Raw genomic sequence first — 22,138 nt, 5'->3', positions numbered from 1 at the left:
ATTATGCTGATTTTGTTTGTAACTGTGATAGCACCTGAGGAAAAAAAGAGGTACTTATACACTACCAATTGGAGCAAGGTATCTTTATGTATCTAAACACTACCTTAGCGACAAGCCTTGAGCCAGTGAAGCACAAACAAGGGCATTAGTAGCACGTGACGACAAACCCCAAACAAAAAGCAGAGAGTTATTTGCACAACACAGTGAGTGACCTAACTGTTATCTTGGACGTGGCATGTACGAAACACTTACTTAAGCAAGTCTGCCACTGAGACTGTAAACATACACCTGTAGTTTGGTTAGCTCTCCTGTAGGACCTGAGCCTCATAACTTCTCATCAGTCTCTTTCTGTCACCCGTGTTCGCTGTCCCTCTTGCGTCAGTGTCGGCCTGCTCCTGTGCAAAGACGCTGCCATTTGTATTTGTATCGAGTATCAGTTTCATTTCATTTTGTTGGTATAGCGAATAGCTTTCTGAGCCTAAGCAAACTTTGGACACACAGATACAAATGCATGCACTGTAAACACTACTATCACAGTCCCTGACTCAACCCTTTGTGCTACTCCACTTCCTGTATAACCTTTGGCCCTACTGAGGAATATAAAAGTCGCTTGAATTACCAGTAGTGTAAGAGTTTAACCATTGTTTGTATAGTCGTCACCTACTGTAGAAAACATACCACCAAACCACCTGAGCACGCCAACTGTCGTTGCATCCTCATCATCGTATTACACTTGTCTATAAAGCAGATATGCCTCGAAATCAAAATACGTCTCATTTTAAACGAGCGCCTGCAGACGAAGTAAGTGGGATCTGGAGCCAGACGCTAACTGGATTTGCATACTGGGATGAAACAGAATCAATGTGAAGGCTAAGCCGTAAAGTTAAAAAGTCTATCTCAGATCTAACTGGGTCTATAAAATCTTTTTAGTGGCTACACCGTTAAAGAAAAAAGCACGAAAACATCTGTTTTTTAAGTGGAGAGCAATTTCACCATAAAGATTCCTGACTGGGAGGGCGGAGTGATTATAAAGCTCAGCCTACTGTATGTGTACGTAACTTGCACTTTGATTGGGTGTAATCAATCTCTGGGCGAAGAGTTGGTTTCCCTTCAGTGCAAACTGGACAATGCTCAGGAGCAATTCAATAGCAAAAAGATCTCTGATGTGGTTTCATACATGTATGTGTGTTTAATGGGTGTGTGCAAGCCTGCCTGTGAGCCATCTCCTAAGGCACCGTAGTGCAAAAGAAAGGGGCCTTGTTGTTTAGCGCACATCAAAAGACTCTCTGTTCTCACCACCTTGCCATTAAATTTATACTGACAGATAGCAAAAAAATGAGCACCACCTCCTCACCTCCTCCTCCTCTCCTGGATTCTGTCCTTACTACTCTTGCTTTATACTTCAGAAATACATAATAGTGGCAAAAAGTGGAATGTACATTCACTCTTATGCTGACTTTGAGGTTATGGATCCCTGTCTGTGTGGGACACAAATAGGTCTTTCCATTTGACCTGATCTACCACCCCCACATACCACATTTGGGGAATGTACTCTGGAATTCTTTCTGCAGTCCAAACATATTGGCAGTTTATTTTTAACAGCAGTTCTTGTTATAGATGCCCTATGCCCCATGTTATTATATGTTTCTTACATACCATCATACCATGCTAAAGAGCTGATCATAGAACACTTGAGATGGTCACTGAGCGTGTTTTACTCCACTGTAATTACAGACCTGGACTGAGAAAGCATCGCTGAAGAAGACAAGTAGTTGACGCCACTAGGAGCTATTTTTTTGATATTATGTTATATGTAAAGTAAAAAATAGCTAATTAATACCACATTAGGTCATAAACATGCCATAGGTGGTTATAAACATTATTACTAACATCCATCCATTTTCTTCTGCTTATCTAATTCAGGGTCATGTTTGGGCTGGAGCCTATCCCACCCCGTTCAGGTCACCGGTCTATTACAAGGCTAACGCAGAGAGACAGACAACCATTCACCTTCACGGCCAATTTAGAGTCACCAATTAACTTAACATGCATATCTGTGGAGTGTGAAAAGAAGCCAGAGTACCCAAAGAGAACCTATATAGACATGAAGAGAACATACAAACGCCACACAGAAAGGCCTCAGCTGGCTGGTGGACCTGAACCCAGAGCCTTCTTGCTGTGCGGTGATGATAAACATTCTGTTTTATCTAGTCTAACAGGTCTTTGTTGTACACCTTGACACATAGCCGAACATTTTAAAACATATCTATCTCTTTGGTAAGTTGCCACGGTTCCCCTTGCGTTAAAAAACAAAGGAAAAATATTCAAAATCATCATATATGATAAGTGGGAAAATACATGCTACCTTTGTTGTCAAAAGTGGAATGGGCCTAAAAAGACAATGTGTTTTTAATTTGAAAAAACTGTCAACTATAGATATTTCAGAGTCATAACTATTGGAGAATTTAAAGCTAATGTTGTTAGGAGGTTGTGTTTTGTGCTGATGCAGCTATGCTGTTAGAAATAACAAATTTCTCACTTCATTTTCATTCATCTCAAACTGCTGGAGAGGGAGTTTGAACCGACAGCTAAACATTCATGGGAACCAGCTCTTCCTGCGGCTTTTGGATCTGTGCCTAAACAATGAGTTTACCCAAGAGGTTATTTGGAAACTCCGTTTTGGGGCTGTAAACTTTGTCTTTCAATATAGGCTCAGTCAAAAATGTTATAGTCAGAACGTTCCATTGTTTCATTTGGAACCAGTTTAGGTGTTGTTTAGCTCTCCAAACAGCTTTAAGGACAACCCAAATGCTCATAAATCATAGTCCAACACCTCTGCTAGAATCATTTAAAGACCCATAGATTAACAACACCTTTGTATCTTTACAGCAGATAACGGAAAAGTTTAATCTATCTATAAAACCCCCCTTTTTGGTGCCCACAAATTTATAGTCTTATTAATAGAACTAGGAATAAGACCAGCAAAGATCTAACACAGGATCCTTCCTCAAGAAAGCTGAAGAACCGTTCCTAAAGAGTACTCTTATGAGAAAGCTTGCCTAAGATAGTTCAGACCATATTAAAAAATAATGGCAGTCACTCCAAATATTTACTTTCAAGCTCCTTAGAACTGTACAAATTTTGCCTAACACGCTGTATTTACATGTATGTCTGCACCTGTTTCAGTAAATCATGTGCAAATAGTAAAATATAAGGAACTGAGAGGTGTCTCAAGAATTTTACACAGTACTGTACGTAAGCTCAAATTCACTCCCTGCACTTAGACTCCTTAAATTCCATCAAATCAGTTTAGGGAGGTGGATCTGAGAGATGAAATGTCTCAGGAACTCATTAAGTGGCTGCATTAAGTAATACACATAAGTTCTTCATCTGTGTGATAGCATCATACAGATACTGCACTCACGTCACAAAGGTTAGGCTCTCTAAAATCTATTAATGTGGATCCAACATGTGACAGATGTCACCAGTGTACACATGCTTTGGTCTTGTCACACTTCCCAACCCTACTGGGAGGAAATGCATCGATCATTATCAAAGGTCAAGAAAATTGATTAACTTTAACTGTATAATTGCATTATTTGGTGTAATTCCAGCCTCTTTCTTCTTCCCCATTGGTGGCTTTTGTATCCTTGGCACCCTTCCCTCCAGATTGCTGATATTGTTTAAGTTGGTGGCTTTATCTCTTCAGCACTGCCCACACCATTGTTCATTATTACTGGCTTGATCAGATTGTATTGCTGTATTCATATGTTTTTCTCTTTAGTTTATTTTTTATTTTTTTGGAAAATGCTGGAAAATATTAATAAACAGATTTTAGACACACATAAAAAGGTAGGTATAAATTTATTGAATAATTGATTACTGTTGGCAGCTGAAGGAAGCTGGAGACACACTGATAAGACATGTAATGTATGTGGTTTTTCATCCCAACTGCTAACTCTCTCAAAACCACAGAGACACAGTCTGTGAATGCCGGCTGATCTTTGACTCACGAGGAATCTTTTCCTTCCTAAACTTTTCAACTTTAAGTCAACGTTATCTTCCCCCAGCATTTTGCAAGTAACCGGCTACAAGAAGGCAAGCACGATAAGATGAGTGCAGCGACTAACCGAGGTTCAGGAATTGAGCAGAAAGAACAGTACTCTTCAATGTGGAGGAGACAAGAGTCTCATGGGTCATTGTGCTATTGACTAGCTACCATAACAATTCTAACATAGATCTGTGAATCCAATACTTTGCATTCTCAATAGAGCAGAATGGGTGGCTAATAGAGAGATGCAGAGGTCGAGAAACAATACTGCAGTCTTTCCTGCTGAATCACAGTGGGCTGATGATGACTGGGAGTTACAGTATTCAGTTTCGTCTGTCTTAAAGCCACACTTATTAGATTTCGGATTTATTTATTTATATATCTGGCAACAAAGGAACAAGGTTCAGCTTCTCGCAGCATATGAGTCAAGCTTCTGTTTGAATTTATACAAATACAAACTATGACCCTAAAACTTCCCATTTACAAACCAGAGTGATGAAAGACACCACGTGAATCAGGACCATATGATTTTGGACATGTCAGCTGACACATGCCTTTGAGAGATTTTAATATAGACATGAGATTGATTAAGAGTTTCCTTTTATGAGCAATGAAATAATGACATTTCTGCAAACAGTGCGATTTTAGGGGATTTTGCAACTTGGCAAAAGGCTAGTATGCCATATGATGGCAACGATAAAGCTACTTTGGGATGATTTTAATTAAACCACCCACTTATAATTATTATTAACTGGTTCATTTAAACCTGACCATGTTGTGTGTTTATTGTGGGTTTTCCTTGTGATAGAGCAGTTTGCCCCTTAGCTGTCATCTCCCATGTATAGTTTAATTAAAGTGTGATGACAACTCAGGGGTTGAGACTAGGTTACAACTTATCAGCACACAAACAGACGGACTGTATTTACCTCTCATCACTCTTTCTGCTTCCTGTTTCCTGCATTTGTGTTCCTACCATCCTCCTCTTCCATCTTTACTTAGATTGACTGTCAGTTCTTCACTCACACGTGACCTGCATGGCTGTATTTTATGGGTATGATAGTTACTAGATCATATGTGATCTTTTAAATTTAATAACTGTTAACATTTGGGCAGACTGGGGGTAGAAGAGCTGGATGGTCCAACAACAATATTGCTGCAGCAGGAAGAGAGCTATTAAACTGCAGCAACTAATAGTGACACTTCACACGCTGATTACAGAAACGAGGCACTTTTGGCCAACAGCTGCCACAACCTGAAATACAAGGCAGGAGGCCTGTTCCCAAGTGATTCAACAGTGACGCAGATAGCGCCCCCCCCACCCTTAAGGAGCATCAGCTGTATCCACTGTCTCACAGACAATCTGAAAGATGTCTGCTGTGAGTATAAGCCATGTATTCATTCCAGTTAATGTTTGAGTCAAGATGAATGAAAGAAAGCAGCCTCTTAGACTAACTTAACGTCGTCAAGAAGAAGATTGCCGTGGGTCAAAGCTCGCCTTCTGTTTTGCACTTTTTAGGATCTATTATGGTAGAACAAAAATTTTCTTTGCTGCCATCTGGATGGAGTTACTGTAACTCAATCATGTCTAGTTTCTAGATCCATGTCCTTGGGCTGATGTCCTATCTATGGTTTTGGTATGTGCTAACATGAAGCTATGCGAAGCCACGTTAGTGACAGAGATGAAATGCTAGGAGCTGATTCCAAATGTAACATTATTCAGTATCTCACTCTGAACGTTTGCTATGCGGCTCTTCCCAGAGTGCTTGGCTTCAACCCCAGCAAACGGAGTAAACTTAACACTCCCGTGTCCTCTCAGCCCACTGATTGTCAGTCTTTTACAAACATTGACATATAAGGGATGGGAATGGGCCTACACGGCTGCTCTACGATTTTAACGAGACCTCTCCTCTGCATGTCACTGTAAACCATTATTGTTGACCATTACACAGCTCATACGATCAGAGTTCGGGCCTGATAACCAGAGCTACTCTGGGTTGAATACACAGCAGATATCAGTGACACATACCAAAACAATCACAACATGCAAAGAGGTACTTGATGCAACTCAGGCTAATCATGTCAAAAACTTGGATTATCAAGGAGTCCCAAAGCTCTGACTAAGAGCAGCACTTGATCTGCTCCTCTAACTGTCCCACCTCATTTTCATGTGAGTGTGAGGAACAAATATAGCAGAAACCAGGAAGTGTAAGCTAAGTGTTGAAGAATAGAAAGTGGACACTGACAGGGGGTTATGGGAGGTCAGTTACACCTTAAGCTACTCCACCAGCCTGCTAATGTGAGGAAAGTTTGATAAGTTTGTGCTGCCCAGCCAAGAAGCTAGTGCAAACGTCTTTTAATGTTTGGAAGAGGAATTTTATTAGAAATGATGCCTTTAACATGTACAACAAAGGGCAGAATCAATCAAAAAGAATTGCTTTTCTAAATGATCGTAGTATGTACTGGTTACCTTGTATCTCTGTAATTCTGCCCTGAACACGATCCAGAGGGAGAAAGAGATAAGGACATCAATTTATACTGTATAATATTTTCATGGTTAACTCCCTGAATATATTTCTTTGAATTACGCTCGTTACAACACACACGTTTATAGAACTGACCAAAGTGCATACTTTTAACATCAGGGGCTGTGGTCCTTGTTCAGGGTGGAACACCACCACACTCCCACTGGAAATGAGTCACGTCAAACAGAGGAGAGCCCCAGATGCTATCTCTCACTTGTGGTGTGCTGAGCATGCCCATCCACACTTTCATGCAAACAGTGAGTCACAGCGCGTAGTGCATGACTACCAGAGGGAGAAGGCCCACGCCACATCACATTGCAAAACATTACAACCAGTCTGTCACTCTGACTCCCGTGGTTTCCAAGGAAACGTTGCTTTTCACTGCCTTACAGCATAGGTGTCAAACTCTGGCCCACGGGCCAAATTTGGCCCGCAGCCTAATTACATTTGGCCCGCGAAGCCATACCAAATTATTATTAGAGCTCGCCTACTGGTATTATACAGCTAGCATATATATTGTTTAGTATTAAGCTTTGCTTGTTCCATATTCAGTTTTCCAGCAAAACTTATTTGAGTCCATAAGAAAAGATTCATTCTTATATCTGGAGGAAGATTTTTTTTTCAATAAATATTAATGTTAGCCCGCGACTTTGTTCCAGTTTTGAATTTTAGCCCACTGTGTATTTGAGTTTGACACCCACAACACTGTAAGGTGTTGTACCACAAACACATAAGCTATTACATATGATATATGACTAGAAAAAGGTCTTTATTTATTTATCATTTGTTTAGGCTCCTTGCATAAACAAGAAATGAACGTAAATTAAGAAAGAAAAAAAACTAATGTCTTGCAATTCTTGGACAATTGTGCTTGATTTTCAAATAAATCCCTTTATTATTTAATGATATAAACTATAAATATTCCAAAAAAGAAAGTTTCAGATGTCTTATTACATTACTTATAAATATCTACAATATGGAACTCTGAAAATGAAATTCCTAATACCTACAACAAAAACGAAAGAGAAACCTCGAAATCACATAGTTGCTCTTAGTTACTACGACAGCCAAACAATTATTACCAGGTTACTACACACAGTAAGTTAGTAACTAAGGCAACCTATGGCATTACGCATAGCGCGTCTATATTGGGAACACTGGCCGTGAACCAGAGGGTCACTCCATGACGCAGCGACGCACGCAGGGCGTTGTTCTTCCATAATGAGACTTTATAACAGAACGTCAGTCCTGGCATCAATCTAGTCTGAGAGCGACTTTTAGCACAGAGGACTACCGCTGTCGGACTCTTTTTCGGGCAAACTTGCTTTTGCTTCTCTTTTTGTGGACATACAAGCTCTACGCTCGAAGTAAGTGGACTTTGCTTTTTTCTAAACTTAGTTACGTCCAGGCGCACTCAGGCAGTTCCGGCGGATTAAAGGCAGAAACGAGATTTTCCCCGCGCAGACTGCTTCATTGCGCGTACACACAGACACGGGGGAATTGAGCTGTCACCGCAAATAAACTGGCATTAAGTTTAGCATATTAATTTCAACTATAGGCAGAATTAATAAGCCTTTGTCTAATCGTGTTTCCTTCGCTTTGTTTTAACAAGTCATTTTGCTACCTGCAAAAAACCCGAATATAACTGAAATAAATGCAGTTTTGTACATGATACATGGCGGATTTAAGGAGTTTCAAAGAAAAAAAAAAAGACGTATTATTATTTTATTTTATTTATTTATTTATTTTTGCTTAAAAAAAAGCCAAGATTTTGTGTTGTTTGGAACAAGTTAAATCAAAAAGGGTCCCTCTTGAGATAATCTTTAAAGTTTAATCATATTGACAAACTTGCTGTTACACTGGCTCTGACTCAAAGGCACCATACCTCTGACTATATGAAGAATATCGTTAATTATTTACTGTCTTTTGAAACTGATGTTATGGAAGGATCCTGTCATCTCAAACAGACAGGCTGAGATCAAATTGCTTAAAAGGCTGTCCGCGTTGAACGTGCTGCAGCGACACACCCATATCCCACCAATCTGACATCCACACAAATACACACACACACGTACATTGACCGTCTGATCGTCTCCTCTACTCACTGCTTTCCAGATCATCTGTAAAGATGCTGCTCCTGCTACTTGGAATCATCTTCCTGCACCTCGCTGCTCTGGTTCTCCTCTTTGTGTCAACAATTGTCAGCGTGAGTGAAAATGACATGTTTACCCGTGTCTCTGTTTGTTCAGATGTCATAGTGAGCATGCACACAGAGCAGGAGCAATTAGAAAGGCATGCATGCGCACTCAATATCCTGAAGATATAAGATATCGTGGAGGATTACATGCAAACTGACTCTCTTGGAGCCGTTATGGATGTTTTACCTCCACCACTAAACATAAAATAATTACTGTTCAACTTATTTATGTGTGTCTTAGAAATAGAACTATGCCAATGAGATCTATTTCTCTTATTGACTGAGCTGTATGTTGTTGCCACCAGGTATGGACAACAGGTGAATCTACCACATCAGACCTATGGACAAACTGTTCTACCGCCTCTGGATGTAACCCAGCATCAACTGGAGGTCAGATACCAGCCTCACTTATATTTTGCTGTTTGCCTTTAAGCTGTTTGTTGACAATACAGTGGCTGGGGGATTTACTGGGAATTTACATGCTGCTCCGTTCTCTCTGAAGCTCAGTTTTAAACTTGCTTTATTTCCAAAATCCATCATTTACCTACCCTATGGTGTGGGTGTGTCACAGTTACTCTGGAACTGTGGTGCCATCTAGGGCAGAGAATGTGGCAGTGCTGTTTTGAAGTGCTAGCTGATAGGCTGCCACTGTATAAATAGTCGTGGTGCGATGTCCATATTCAGGTCTCGTGTTGGGAGTCTATAGTAACAGAGCTGTGGAGAATCAGGGTGGGGCTGCAAAGAGTATTTAAAGTTTTAAATCTATGTGCGTGTGTGTTTGAAACCAGGGAAACCTTGGACCACCGTGAGCAGAACATAGCATGCTGATAGTGGGTCACGCCCAGAGTAAGATCTCAGTGTCCCGTGTTAGCTTGCAGGGATCATTAGGACAATTTAAGGCAGCAGGTGCAGCGTTAGGAGATTTATGTACACAAAGTCAGACACTGGATGCTTTAATTAGAAATACTGATATTCATATTGATAGTAGACACTAAATATAAATATTTTACAATGTCAAAAAAGTCAAAGAGTGATATAGTTTCCTTTTCATGAAAGTTCACTCTGCATCAGCTGTATGTTTTGTTACTAAAAGTGCCGTCACAGTGCTGCAAGAGCTGCTGGCTGTAGCTGGCTGATGTCATTTGTCTAGTATGAGCTGCGTTCAGCCAGTGTGTATTTTGTCAGGGGCAGCAGCGGTCGCACACTCTGCCAGGTAGTTTGATGGTGCAGTCAGTTTGTTTGACTTGCTTTCACTGGTGCACTGACGCAGAGTGTTTATTTAAGAAGGCGCGTGTGCCGTTCCCAGCTCTTTGCTTTGGCTTTGAGAGATGGAAGATAGTGGTCTGCTCGCACGTTGGGGCCAAGCCTGCGTTCAAAAGAGCTTTTGGAAGCTTTGCTGAGCAATCAACTTTCCTCTGAACCAAATCATAATCATGGGCATCACAGTTATTTTTAGGGAATTTCTAAACCTTCAGTGTCGGCCATGAAAAAAAGAAGAAGAAAATCACACACACACACTTGTGATGCCACAGTTATCAAATGCTGAGTGAGTTAAACATCATGTGCTTGCAGCCAGGAAAATTACTTCACAAAATTTACTTGCTCTAAATTTAGCGGTCGAGGAATGTCTGCTGCCCCGGCACAGACCTACACCACATAAACAAGTGAGGGAATACTACAGCAGTTTTATTTTTGCCGTTTACTGTTTTGGGAAAAGCTTCAACAGTTACTTTCCTGTTTTGAATTTCAGCAGAATCCTTTAGTTGTTCTTCCTGGAATTTATTTCCGTAATAATAATGAACCCAGACCCAGTTTATGTTCATTTTTGAATGCGAGTCCCTCTTGGGTTTCTGTGTTATTTTGAACCGTGAAGCACGCCTCATGCCAGGAAATGCGCGATGTCACTGTTTCCTACTACTGGTCGGGAAAGAAGGAAGGAAGGAGGGCTGGAGGGCTGTTTATTAGAAAGCAGTGTACTGTCGCTGCATTCACAAAATGTTATCACAGATTTATATATAACATTTGTTATCATAGCGGAATCTAATTGTTGCATGGGTGTGGTATCAAGCTGGCGACATTTTATGGATGGAGACATGCAATGTGTCATGTTTCTTCCCATATCTCATCTATGAGCCAGTGGTCCTCGGGACATTCTCTGCTGATGTCATTGTAGGAAACCTGACTCCGAGCTGCTAACTCTATGTAGTCATCATGCAGTTTCACCAGGAAAACTGTGATTGTTTTTTAAACGGCCACAAAATAAAATGCATGAAACGTGTTACGGGGTAATGAATTGTTGTAATGAGTTAAAATGCGGTCAGTTAAAGTGAAAAACATCACACAAAGTAAGCTGTTTTATCGCTTAATCATCCTTGTTGTTCTTGAGAACGAGCACTAATAAATTATGCACTGTGCCTTTTTTCCACTTTGTAAGTGCGCCTCCATTAAAACCGCAATATGCCTCTTATTTAAAAAAAAGTAAGAGAATCAATAAATCACAGATGTATGAGAATTTTGAAGTAGACAAATCCATATATTTCAATGTCAAACCTTCACAGAGGCATGCATACAGATTGAGTTATATTACAGACATACATATTTTAAAGACTTATCTGGAGTACTTGCAGGCGTCAGGACTGGACAGCAGCTAGTGAGTGGCATTTGCAACTTATGCCAATACACACAGATCTAGGGAGATAAGAGCACAAAAATAGAAATAGTAAACGTGACTAAAGAGAAAGACTAAATAAGTATATAGAGGAAGGGAAAGCGCGAGTGCTTCAGGAAACTTGTGGGGCAGGAAGTGAGGTAAGGTGAGAAACCTGATAGGGCCTGATGGGGAAGGAAGTAAGCATGGAAAACCATCAGTCAAGAAATAGACACTGCTTGGAAGTCCAATGATTCCTGGAATGGCAGCACGAGTAAAACGCAAAAACACACAACCATACATGGAGATTGAGCATCAGTAGAGTAGATGGTGCATGGTGGACTCTGTCAATACAGGTGTCTAATGGGTTAATAGCTTCTAGAAGCCTGGCCTTGGAGGAAAAATCAATATGGCACATTTAGTCATAGGTCCTACTGTGAGGGGCTCACAGAGCTTTTAGAAATAAGATACCTAGGTTTCATTGTTAAGGATCCATTATAGATTCCCAGAAGTCAACAATGCCAGGGCTCTACCTCATTATGTTTTATTTGTGAGGATGCTTAAATTCAGCAGGGGCACAGTACATTTCTGTCTTCTCATCCTGTTGTGTGTTCATTAAGTCAATCAAACATCTATTATGCTCTGGTTCATGATGACTGGCGTGCTGTTGCTGACAGGACTCTCTCTCTCTCTCTCTTTTCAACTCCCCTCTCTCCCCTGCAGAGTGGATTCAGTCGGTCCAGGCTGTCATGATCCTATCCATCATCTTCAGCTGCCTGTCTCTCTTCCTCTTCTTCTGCCAGCTCTTCACTTTGCAGAAGGGTGGACGCTTCTTCCTCACTGGAACCTTCCAGATCCTTGCCAGTGAGTTCATCACCCTTGACACGTTCACATAATTTTTATATTACGTGAGTAAATATAATAAAAATGTATTTAAAAAATGAGGCATTTCATTGATAATGGTATCAACCAAATAAATCAGCTTTTTTTTTCAATTTTGAGAAGCTGGAAAATGGAAATCTTCTTTATTTTCCCAAGAATGACTAATATACACGGTCACTGAAATGTTTTAGAACACCGCAGTTCTTTTTTTTAAATTGAAATTTAAACAGCTCTCATCAAATGTGTCCCAACTTTCATTGACTACTTATAACCTCATCTATCCACGTGTAGGGTAGTATGAGTATTGCATTGCAAAAAGTTGTGTGTTGCTATAAAAATTGCAAGTAAAAGGCAATTAACAAAGGAAGAGAGACAGAAGATCATAATGCTTGAAAGTGTAGGTTGTTCCTGTCAGAGAAATGGTGAAGAAACTCAATGTGTCAGTGAGTACAGTCACCTTCACCATTAAAAGGCACTCAGAAACGTGGAGAAACTCTGACAGGAAGTTGAGTCATCAGGTTGTGTGACAGCCAATTCACAAGACCACAGCTTGAAACGTTCAGTTCAAGAGTAATCGTGGTAAGAAAGTCTCATTTTTGACTGTAAAGAGAAGGCTTTGAGTTGAAGGTTTGACAGGTTGAGCTGCAGCAAGAAAGCCATTGCTAAGATGCCAGGATAAGAAAAAAATGGCTTGCCTGGTCCATGAAACACAGCCAAGGACTACTGAAGACTGGAAGGTGTCATGGACTGATGCATCAAGATTTGAAATCTTTGGTTGATCAGCTAAGATTTTCTTTACACTGTCACATAAGCAAAAGGATGGTTCCCCAACATGTGACATCAAATGTCAAACGTGAAGGAGGAAGCGTGATGGTCTGGGGCTGTTTTGCTGGATCCAGAGTCAGTGACTTGCACAGAGTAACCAACATGGCTACCATAGCATTCTGCCATGCAGTACCCTCTGGGAAGTGCATGCAAACTTTTGACTGGTAGTCTATCTTTCGCACTACTCTGACCTGTATTAATAACACAGCAACACTTGGGTAGTCTCAAAAGGTGCTACTCATACAGTACAAATCCACCACCACCAAGAAACCATTAGTGGATGCTCACTTTCCATGTTCTATTGGAGAGAATCAGATTTAGGGGGTATGAGCCAGTTACTAATGGTTTTTATACTCCCCTTGTTCATTGTACTCCATGCCCTTTGGCCAGAGAGCATATCTACTGCAAGTCCATTGTGTTCTCTCTTGGCAGCCCTTTACAAAATCCCAGGTTTTCTCTCCACGGTGCCAGCACATTGCCTGACACCCAGTTGCCCACTCAGCCAAACAGGAATGACAATGGGAACACTGCCAGCCGCGCAGTGTTCAAATGTCAGTAAGGCTGGCAGTGGGAGGTGTGGCGTGGGAGGATGGGGGGGGTCTGACAAACAGATCATGCCATGTCAGACAAGGTTGGTCGGTGGGCAGAGCTGGAAAAGCTTACATAGGCCACAATGGGGTTCAACAAGCATGAAAAAGTGTGATGTAATGCGGGGGGATGCCTTCTGGGAAACTGACCTGCTCGTTACTGCCGCCAAGCAGGGTTCAGCCCAGGACACAAGACACACAGAAACATGATCTAACACATAGATGATTATGGCCAGTGTTATTAAAAAAGTCACCTTTTCCCCCTTGCAGGTTTGTTTGTGATGAGCGGAGCCATCATCTACACGGTGATGAGTCCAGAATGGGTGCCGGAGGGAAATTCATTTGGCTACTCCTACATCCTGGCGTGGGTGGCCTTCCCCTTGGCGCTGATCAGCGGACTCATCTATGTCATCTTGAGGAAGCGAGAATGAGCCGTCACTCCATCCCACTGTTCCCAGTAACGCGCCCCCCCCCCCCCACCCCCCGCCCAACTGCAAGTGCTATCAGTACCCCTCTGAAGTATAACTCGTGACGCCCAGCTACCAGTGGAGCCACCAGGCCAAAACACCCAGTTCACAGAAGGGGGGATTAATACCAAAAATCAAACCAAAACACGAAAACACCAATACTGTCTCAGTTTAAAGATGTATATAGTATCTATGGTTTAAAACATATTTATAACACTTTTTACATATATGTACATAGTTTTTGTGTTGCTCTGTCAATGGATACTATGAGCTTTATTTTAGCTGATTAAGTGCCTCAGTCTTTGTTTGTAATGATGAAATAATTATAGACTATTTTTGTTGTGGGATTTTCTTTTTTTTTTTTTTGCCTTTTTTGTTTCGGTAATTGCCAAGTAATGAGTAAGAGAGAAAAAAAGTGTTTCTTGAAGTATACTAACCAAAGTGCATGTATAGAAATAGAGAGGTTAATTAAGCATTTTCGACAGGGTTGCTTTACAAAAGAGAGTGGTAACATCCATGGATGTAGCATAGCCATGAATATGGATTTGGTCCTTTTCTATTTGTGAATTTGCAAGTTTAAGTGTATTTGTTTTCAGTCTTTTTTTCTATTTCTTACTTTCAACAAAAGATGGTGCTATGTATTTATCATTCCTATTACTGATAGCAATCATTTACAGCAGAGTTGCTTTGTTATTGTTTAGAGTCAAACAGCTTGCCATTAATTAAAGTGAGACTCAGCCAGCGGTGCACTTCTACATCTAGTGCCTGGCTGCTTCTTTAGGGAACACAGCCGATTTCACTTTGCAGTGTCTGATTATTTTTTTCCCCCTTTTATCAGCTACTGTAAACGGTTGGGGTGGTGCACTAATGAAATCGAAAGTCATTTAGAATGGAATGTCAGTATTATTCTGCGAGTTTATAGTCTGATCACAGAGAAAGAACTTTAAATAAGCTTTTATTTCTCAGCTCTGTTTGCCTTCATTTTCCATCATTCTGATGTTTGTGTTCGCCTCGCGCGTATGGCTGTTCAATTCTCAAGAAGTCTTTGTAGAAAAATACCAGAAAGAGCATAATCACTGCGGGGCATTATACCAAAAGGAAGAAGTTATACATTTAACGCTACTAGAATAAATGCCACCAAGTTGAAGCCATATAAAATATGAGATGATAGGAAAAACATGACTGAAATATTAACTCTATTAAGTGATAAAAGGACAGAGAGGTTTGCAGTAATGATACAACTGTCTGTTTCACATACTTGAAGTTTGACATGCTGCAGTCTCTGCCCACTGACGTTTAGATGGTTTTTTTGTCTACTGTATAAAACCTTTACTGTTTATATGTTGTGCATAACAAATGTTTATGACAATCTAGCCTAAAACACTCACTTACTAAATAAAACTACTTTCACATTATCTAATACTGTGTATTCCACTGTTACAAGGGACTGTAACACTTTATGCATGTAGAGTAAACCGTTACATTTTGCAGAAGTCTTTTTGCTGTTTGCCCGTAAACTTTGAGACACACTTTTCTGAGCTACAAAAGCTTCATGTGGAAAATGATGATTACTACCCCATGTGTCGTGGCATATTTGCTATTACTGATGCGTGTGAAACCGTTCGAGATCAGTCGAAGACGTCGGCAACTGAAACGCAGCCTGTAAATGTGTGCTATTTAGCCAGTCAAACCTAGGTTAGTGCATGTGGTTGCAAATGCTGTATGCGACTTGTGTCACCCACACGGCGCACGATGCCAGCTATTCAAAACACGCAGATAGCGTTTCAGTGTGTACCGTGTCTCTCGTGACATCAGACATTAAGAGGACTGGGAGCACTTCTGCGTTCTGAACACTAATGAGAAAGCATCTGTCCTCCACTTGATGGCATCTCCCCTTCCAGAAAAGAACTACACTGTGTTGGATTCAAGTATTTCATTCTGAGCTTACACTAGATAATAGTCTGCTATGGTTTTTCAGCATGATGCTCTTCATTGGGTCCAGTTAGAAGAGACTGCCTCTAATGACAACTGCCCTCTTGATTATTTCGTGTAAAGCTGCCACTTTCAGCTGTGCTATGTTTACACCAAAACCAAATGCTCTTGATATTACCAAAAGCTACTTTGAATTTAACCATTAAAGGATGATTCTTGCCACCTTAATGGAGCTTACTGTGTCTTTCAGTCGCAGTGCACACATCTATAACATATCTAATCAATCTGAAGAACACTCAGCCATTCTGACTAATGGAGTCTGGATATTCTATTTCTATAACAGTCACTCCTCGGCTAGCACTTTTGCACTGAGCTGATGATGCGTCTAAAGCTCCAGCAGTGAAAGAGTACACTCTAATGAAGGATTCTTGTTGCAGGCTCAGGCGGTCACAGTCTCCTACTACTGCCCCCTCTGACATTCTAGCACTGGGTAAAATGGGAACACTGCATTCTGGTCTGCGAGCGTGTGGGTGTGTGTTGTTGTTGTTTACAGATTGGGAAAGTCTCTGTGTGTGCAGATGTGCATACCACATTATACCATTCCAATGTGTGATGTCATCATGGTGTACACATTTCAATTTCTTTAGGTCAATATACATAGTTACAGGCTTAAAAATGTTGCATGTCCTGTGCAATACTGCCATCCAGTGGAAGCACACAGTAGCAATGCCAACATTTACTATATGTCTCATCCTAGATTAGCAAACACTGCCGCTGTGTGGTACAATTGGAGTACTGCATGTCATTTCACCATCTACCATTGAACCGAGAAGGGAGACGGGCCGAAATAGCCTCTGGTGGGTGTGGCAGATCATATTCTTTTCTTAATGACGTGTGTCAAACCTCGTTAACGCCTTATATGATGATTAAGGTTTGTCTGGAACTCAGCTTGTTTGTGACGGTACATCACTGCCATTAGTATGCATGTATGAGGTAGAGGGGGGTGATTCTGCCAACTAGTCTACTTTAGTCAGACTGATAAATGTGCCTCCTCCAAAGCCATTATGAAGCTTCTTCTGCACAAGGCATCATCAGACGTAAAGGTAGGAGACAGATTACTCTTCTCCATTTGATAAAGTATTATTACCATTATTGTCAGGCGTTGTGGAGTGGAGGCGAGGAAGAAGGAACCCAAACGCAGGACTCGCAGGTAGGTGAAGCTGGGTGATTTATTGATGATGGAGTGAACACACAGAACAGAGGAAGGACATGGCTGGCTGGACGACTGACTGAATGAATGAAGGACGGACGGACTGACTGACTGACTGACTGACTGGCTGGCTGGCTGGCTGACCGAACACTGGCGGAAACAACAACACAACCTAAACATCATCAATGACACGACAAAGCACGAGTGGAAACAGAAGACTTAAATACACAGACTGATGAGGATGATAATGAGAGACCGGTGAGTACACAGCTGAACATAATCTGGCTAATGGCACGAGACGAGGTGACACAGGAACAAACAGGAAATGAAACAGGAAGTGGCAAAATAAACTGAACATGAACAAAACGGAAAGCACTGGGTCACTGACCCAGGAACCCTGACAGTACCCCCCCCTCCAAAGGCCGGCACCCGACGGCCAAAAGAAAGAAAAACCAGAACAGGGCGGGCGGAGGGGGCCCAGGACGGAGGGACGGAGTCCAAAACAGAAACAGTTCAGGTGGGCGGCCGCGTGGCCGGCGGCCGAGACGGGACAGTTCAGGTGGGCGGCCGCGTGGCCGGCGGCCGAGACGGGACAGTTCAGGTGGGCGGCCGCGTGGCCGGCGGCCGAGACGGGACAGTTCAGGTGGGCGGCCGCGTGGCCGGCGGCCGAGACGAGACAGTTCAGGTGGGCGGCCGCGAGGAAGACGGCGGCGGCCGCTGAGCTGGTCCGGTGGGCGACCGCGAGGAAGGCGGCGACGGCCGCTGAGCTGGTCCGGTGGGCGGCCGCGAGGAAGGCGGCGGCGGCGGCCGCGAGGAAGGCGGCGGCGGCTGAGCAGGTCCGGTGGGCGGCCGCGCCGGCGATGACGTCCAGAACGTGGCTGGGGCGACGGTGCGGCAGCCGCAGGACCAGGCGAAGCAGAGGCTGGCGACGCGGCAGCCGCAGGACCAGGCGAAGCAGAGGCTGGCGACGCGGCAGCCGCTGGACCAGGCGAAGCAGAGGCTGGCGACGCGGCAGCCGCTGGACCAGGCGAAGCAGAGGCTGGCGACGCGGCAGCCGCTGGACCAGGCGAAGCAGAGGCTGGCGACGAGGCTGAGGCCGGACCAGGCGAAGCTGAAGCTGAAGCCGAGTCCGGACCAGGCGAAGCAGACGCTGAAGCTGAAGCCGAGTCTGAGGCTGGCCCAGGCGAAGCAGACGCTGAAGCTGAAGCCGAGTCTGAGGCTGGCCCAGGCGAAGCAGACGCTGAAGCCGGGTCTGAGGCTGGCCCAGGCGAAGCAGACGCTGAAGCTGAAGCCGGGTCTGAGGCTGGACCAGGCGAAGCAGACGCTGAAGCTGAAGCCGGGTCTGAGGCTGGACCAGGCGACGATGATGAAGCCGGAGCTGGACCAGGCGACGATGATGAAGCCGGAGCTGGACCAGGCGACGGCGTGGGTGAAGCTGAGGCCGCAGCTGGCGAGGGTGAAGACACGGAGGCCGCAGCTGGCGAGGGTGAAGACACGGAGGCCGCAGCTGGCGAGGGTGAAGACACGGAGGCCGCAGCTGGCGGCTGGACGGGCTCCTCGGGCCCTCCAGCTGACGAGGCAGGCGGCTGGACGGGCTCCTCGGGCCCTCCAGCTGACGAGGCAGGAGACTGGACGGGCTCCTCGGGCCCTCCAGCTGACGAGGCAGAAGACTGGACGGGCTCCTCGGGCCCTCCAGCTGACGAGGCAGGAAGCTGGCTGGGTTCTCCTGAACCTCCAGCTGACGAGTCGTGGGGCTGGACGGGCTCCTCGGGCCCTCCAGCGGACGGGACAGGAGGCTGGACGGGCTCCTCGGGCCCTCCAGCGAGAACAGTCTCGGGACCAGCAGGCGCGAAGACCTCTGGCGGGTGCAGAACAGAACCAGCGGGCGCACGGGCCTCTGGCAGGAACAGAACAGAACCAGCGGGCGCGGAGGCCCCTGGCTGGAGACAGGCAGGGCCAGCGGGCGCGGAGGCCCCTGGCTGGAGACAGGCAGGGCCAGCGGGCGCGGAGGCCCCTGGCTGGAGACAGGCAGGGCCAGCGGGCGCGGAGGCCCCTGGCTGGAGACAGGCAGGGCCAGCGGGCGCGGAGGCCCCTGGCGGGAGAGCGGCAGGGCCAGCGGGCGCGGAGGCCCCTGGCGGGAGAGCGGCAGGGCCAGCGGGCGCGGAGGCCCCTGGCGGGAGAGCGGCAGGGCCAGCGGGCGCGGAGGCCCCTGGCGGGAGAGCGGCCGGGCCAGCGGGCGCGGAGGCCCCTGGCGGGAGAGCGGCCGGGCCAGCGGGCGCGGAGGCCCCTGGCGGGAGAGCAGGAGGGCTCACAGCTGGCTCTGGGTGCTGTGGCTGCAGGTCCGGGGACTGAATCGACTGGATGGGAGGCGACTGGACTGACTGGACTACAGACTGGACTACAGGGGACTGGAGGACGGGAGGAGACTGGACTACAGGGGACTGGAGGACGGGAGGAGACTGGACTACAGGGGACTGGAGTGAAGGCTGAAGAGCAGGTGAGTGAACTGACTGGAGTGGAAGCTGACCAGCAGGTGAGTGAACTGACTGGAGTGGAAGCTGAACAGCAGGTGAGTGAACCGACTGGAGTGGGGAAGCTAAGGGATGAACAGAGGTTGGCGATGCTAATGGCTGAGCTAATGACAGAGTTACCGAGGGGGATAAGATGGCGGCCTGGGCTAATAAGGCTGGTGCCTGAGCAGGGGACACTTCAGCTAGCCTAACCAGGGACAGTGCGAGGGCGTGAAAGGTTGGATCAGGAGGTGGATGAAGAGGTGAAGCAGTAGGTGGGCCGGTTAGCTCTTCCAAGCCTCCAGGGAGGTCAGGCTGGGTTGAGGCTGCCCTCAGCCTGGGCGCTGGGACAGGCACGGGAGGTGGCTGGACACCAGTCACCCCCACCCGGGAAACAAGAGTGGATGTGGAGGTAGACTGCGTCGCAGCTGCCTTCCTCCTGGGAGCTGGCACCGGTGTGGGTGTAGGCCGGGCCCTAGACATCTGAGGAGGTGAAATGGCTGAAGAAGAAGGCCAAATCTGGGCTGCCGTGCTGGTGGGGAATGGCTGAGTGACGGGTGTGGAAATGGTGACCGGGTGTGTGCTACTGGCAGGTTTATCAGAGTTCGGTCTGTTTTTTCTGCCACCACGATTTACAGTCTTTGTGGGAGCAGCGCAGAAAAACTCTTCCCAGTCAACATCATCCAGGAGGGAATCCCCCCATGGATCGGTGGTGGATCTGTTATGTGTTTTATGTGAATAATCAGACGATGGATGTGGAAAACAGTTAGTGGAACTCACCACCGGGAGTTGTTGAAAATAGTCCGTATTATGGCGGCGTGTGCGCCGCTTTCTTCGGGAAGAGGAAGCGGCCGGGGTAAACAGCTGAGCCTCTGGCGCGGTAGCCTCCATTGAGTCGAGGTGGGAGGCGTAGCCGCGGTGCCGTGGCGAAGGTGGAGGTCCGGCAAATGAGGCGGCGGGTGTGCGAACGAGGAGCGGAGCGGCGAGAGAGGGAGCGGCCGAAACGCGGCACGAAACGTCCGCTCTCCGCGGCAAATGCTCCGAGGCAGGTGTGGCAGCAGGTGGGGGAACGCGGCGTCTCCGAGGCCCGCCCAGAGCCAGGCGAGTCCCCTCGAAGACGTGCTCTCGCTCCGCGAAGAGCCGCTGTTTTCCCCTGACCAACTCTGCCCAACGATAAAGCGCTGCCACCTGCCGCTCGTTGAGGTCCGAGTCCGCTGGGTCCCAATCGTGTCTTCGTGGCACGGGTCGTGTCATTCTGTCAGGCGTTGTGGAGTGGAGGCGAGGAAGAAGGAACCCAAACGCAGGACTCGCAGGTAGGTGAAGCTGGGTGATTTATTGATGATGGAGTGAACACACAGAACAGAGGAAGGACATGGCTGGCTGGACGACTGACTGAATGAATGAAGGACGGACGGACGGACTGACTGGCTGGCTGGCTGACTGACTGACTGGCTGGCTGGCTGGCTGGCTGACCGAACACTGGCGGAAACAACAACACAACCTAAACATCATCAATGACACGACAAAGCACGAGTGGAAACAGAAGACTTAAATACACAGACTGATGAGGATGATAATGAGAGACCGGTGAGTACACAGCTGAACATAATCTGGCTAATGGCACGAGACGAGGTGACACAGGAACAAACAGGAAATGAAACAGGAAGTGGCAAAATAAACTGAACATGAACAAAACGGAAAGCACTGGGTCACTGACCCAGGAACCCTGACAATTATTAATAATACAACAAAGCCAGATTTAAAAAAGAGATCGAGAGACTACAGACTGCAATTTAAATTCCTAAGCTCACAACAGAACTGACCAGTACTTCTTTACAAAAGAAATCTTTATTTTAAGGGAGAGTTAAATGAAAATTTAAGTAAAAAAAAAAGAAAAAAAAGACAAAAACAAAGTAAAAAACAAACTAACAAAATCAAGTCAAGTCAAATGAGCAGACAGTGAAGAAATTGGAAATGGGCAACAGGTTACAGTTACAACTATACTGAGTATACTGTCACTTTTTACCAGTCTGCCATTGTAGATTCCAGCAAAGATTTCTGGCACAACTTCACCTACTTCCAAGGTGCATGGAGAGGATGAAAAAAATCCCAATGCAGGAACTCCAGCAACACTTAAAGGGAAGAGGAACAACTTTATCGACTGACCAACGCGTTTCGGCTTGTGGCCTTCATCGGGGTCATCCATGCTATTGTAAATTACAATTTCTCTAAATTTTCCTGGTTAAATGAAGGTTATGTGCTGACTAGCTGCACCATCTTGTGGTACAAATCAGTATTACATAAGGGC

At 45.2% G+C, this 22,138-nt stretch overlaps 1 protein-coding gene across 1 annotated transcript; it reads left to right on the top strand.

Annotated features, from left to right (window-relative positions):
- Positions 1-7,789: 7,789 nt before the first annotated feature.
- Positions 7,790-16,338, top strand: pmp22b (peripheral myelin protein 22b). Its single transcript, XM_085170973.1, has 5 exons — positions 7,790-7,940; positions 8,689-8,779; positions 9,076-9,160; positions 12,141-12,281; positions 13,982-16,338. The coding sequence occupies exons 2-5, from the start codon at positions 8,702-8,704 to the stop codon at positions 14,140-14,142; spliced, it is 465 nt and encodes a 154-aa protein (XP_085027099.1). The 5' UTR covers positions 7,790-7,940; positions 8,689-8,701; the 3' UTR covers positions 14,143-16,338.
- Positions 16,339-22,138: the final 5,800 nt, after the last annotated feature.

This window comes from Neolamprologus multifasciatus, chromosome 8 (genome assembly GCF_963576455.1).
Source record: "Neolamprologus multifasciatus chromosome 8, fNeoMul1.2, whole genome shotgun sequence".
Lineage (NCBI taxonomy): Eukaryota > Metazoa > Chordata > Actinopteri > Cichliformes > Cichlidae > Neolamprologus > Neolamprologus multifasciatus.
This window is presented reverse-complemented; position numbering and strand designations above follow the sequence as displayed.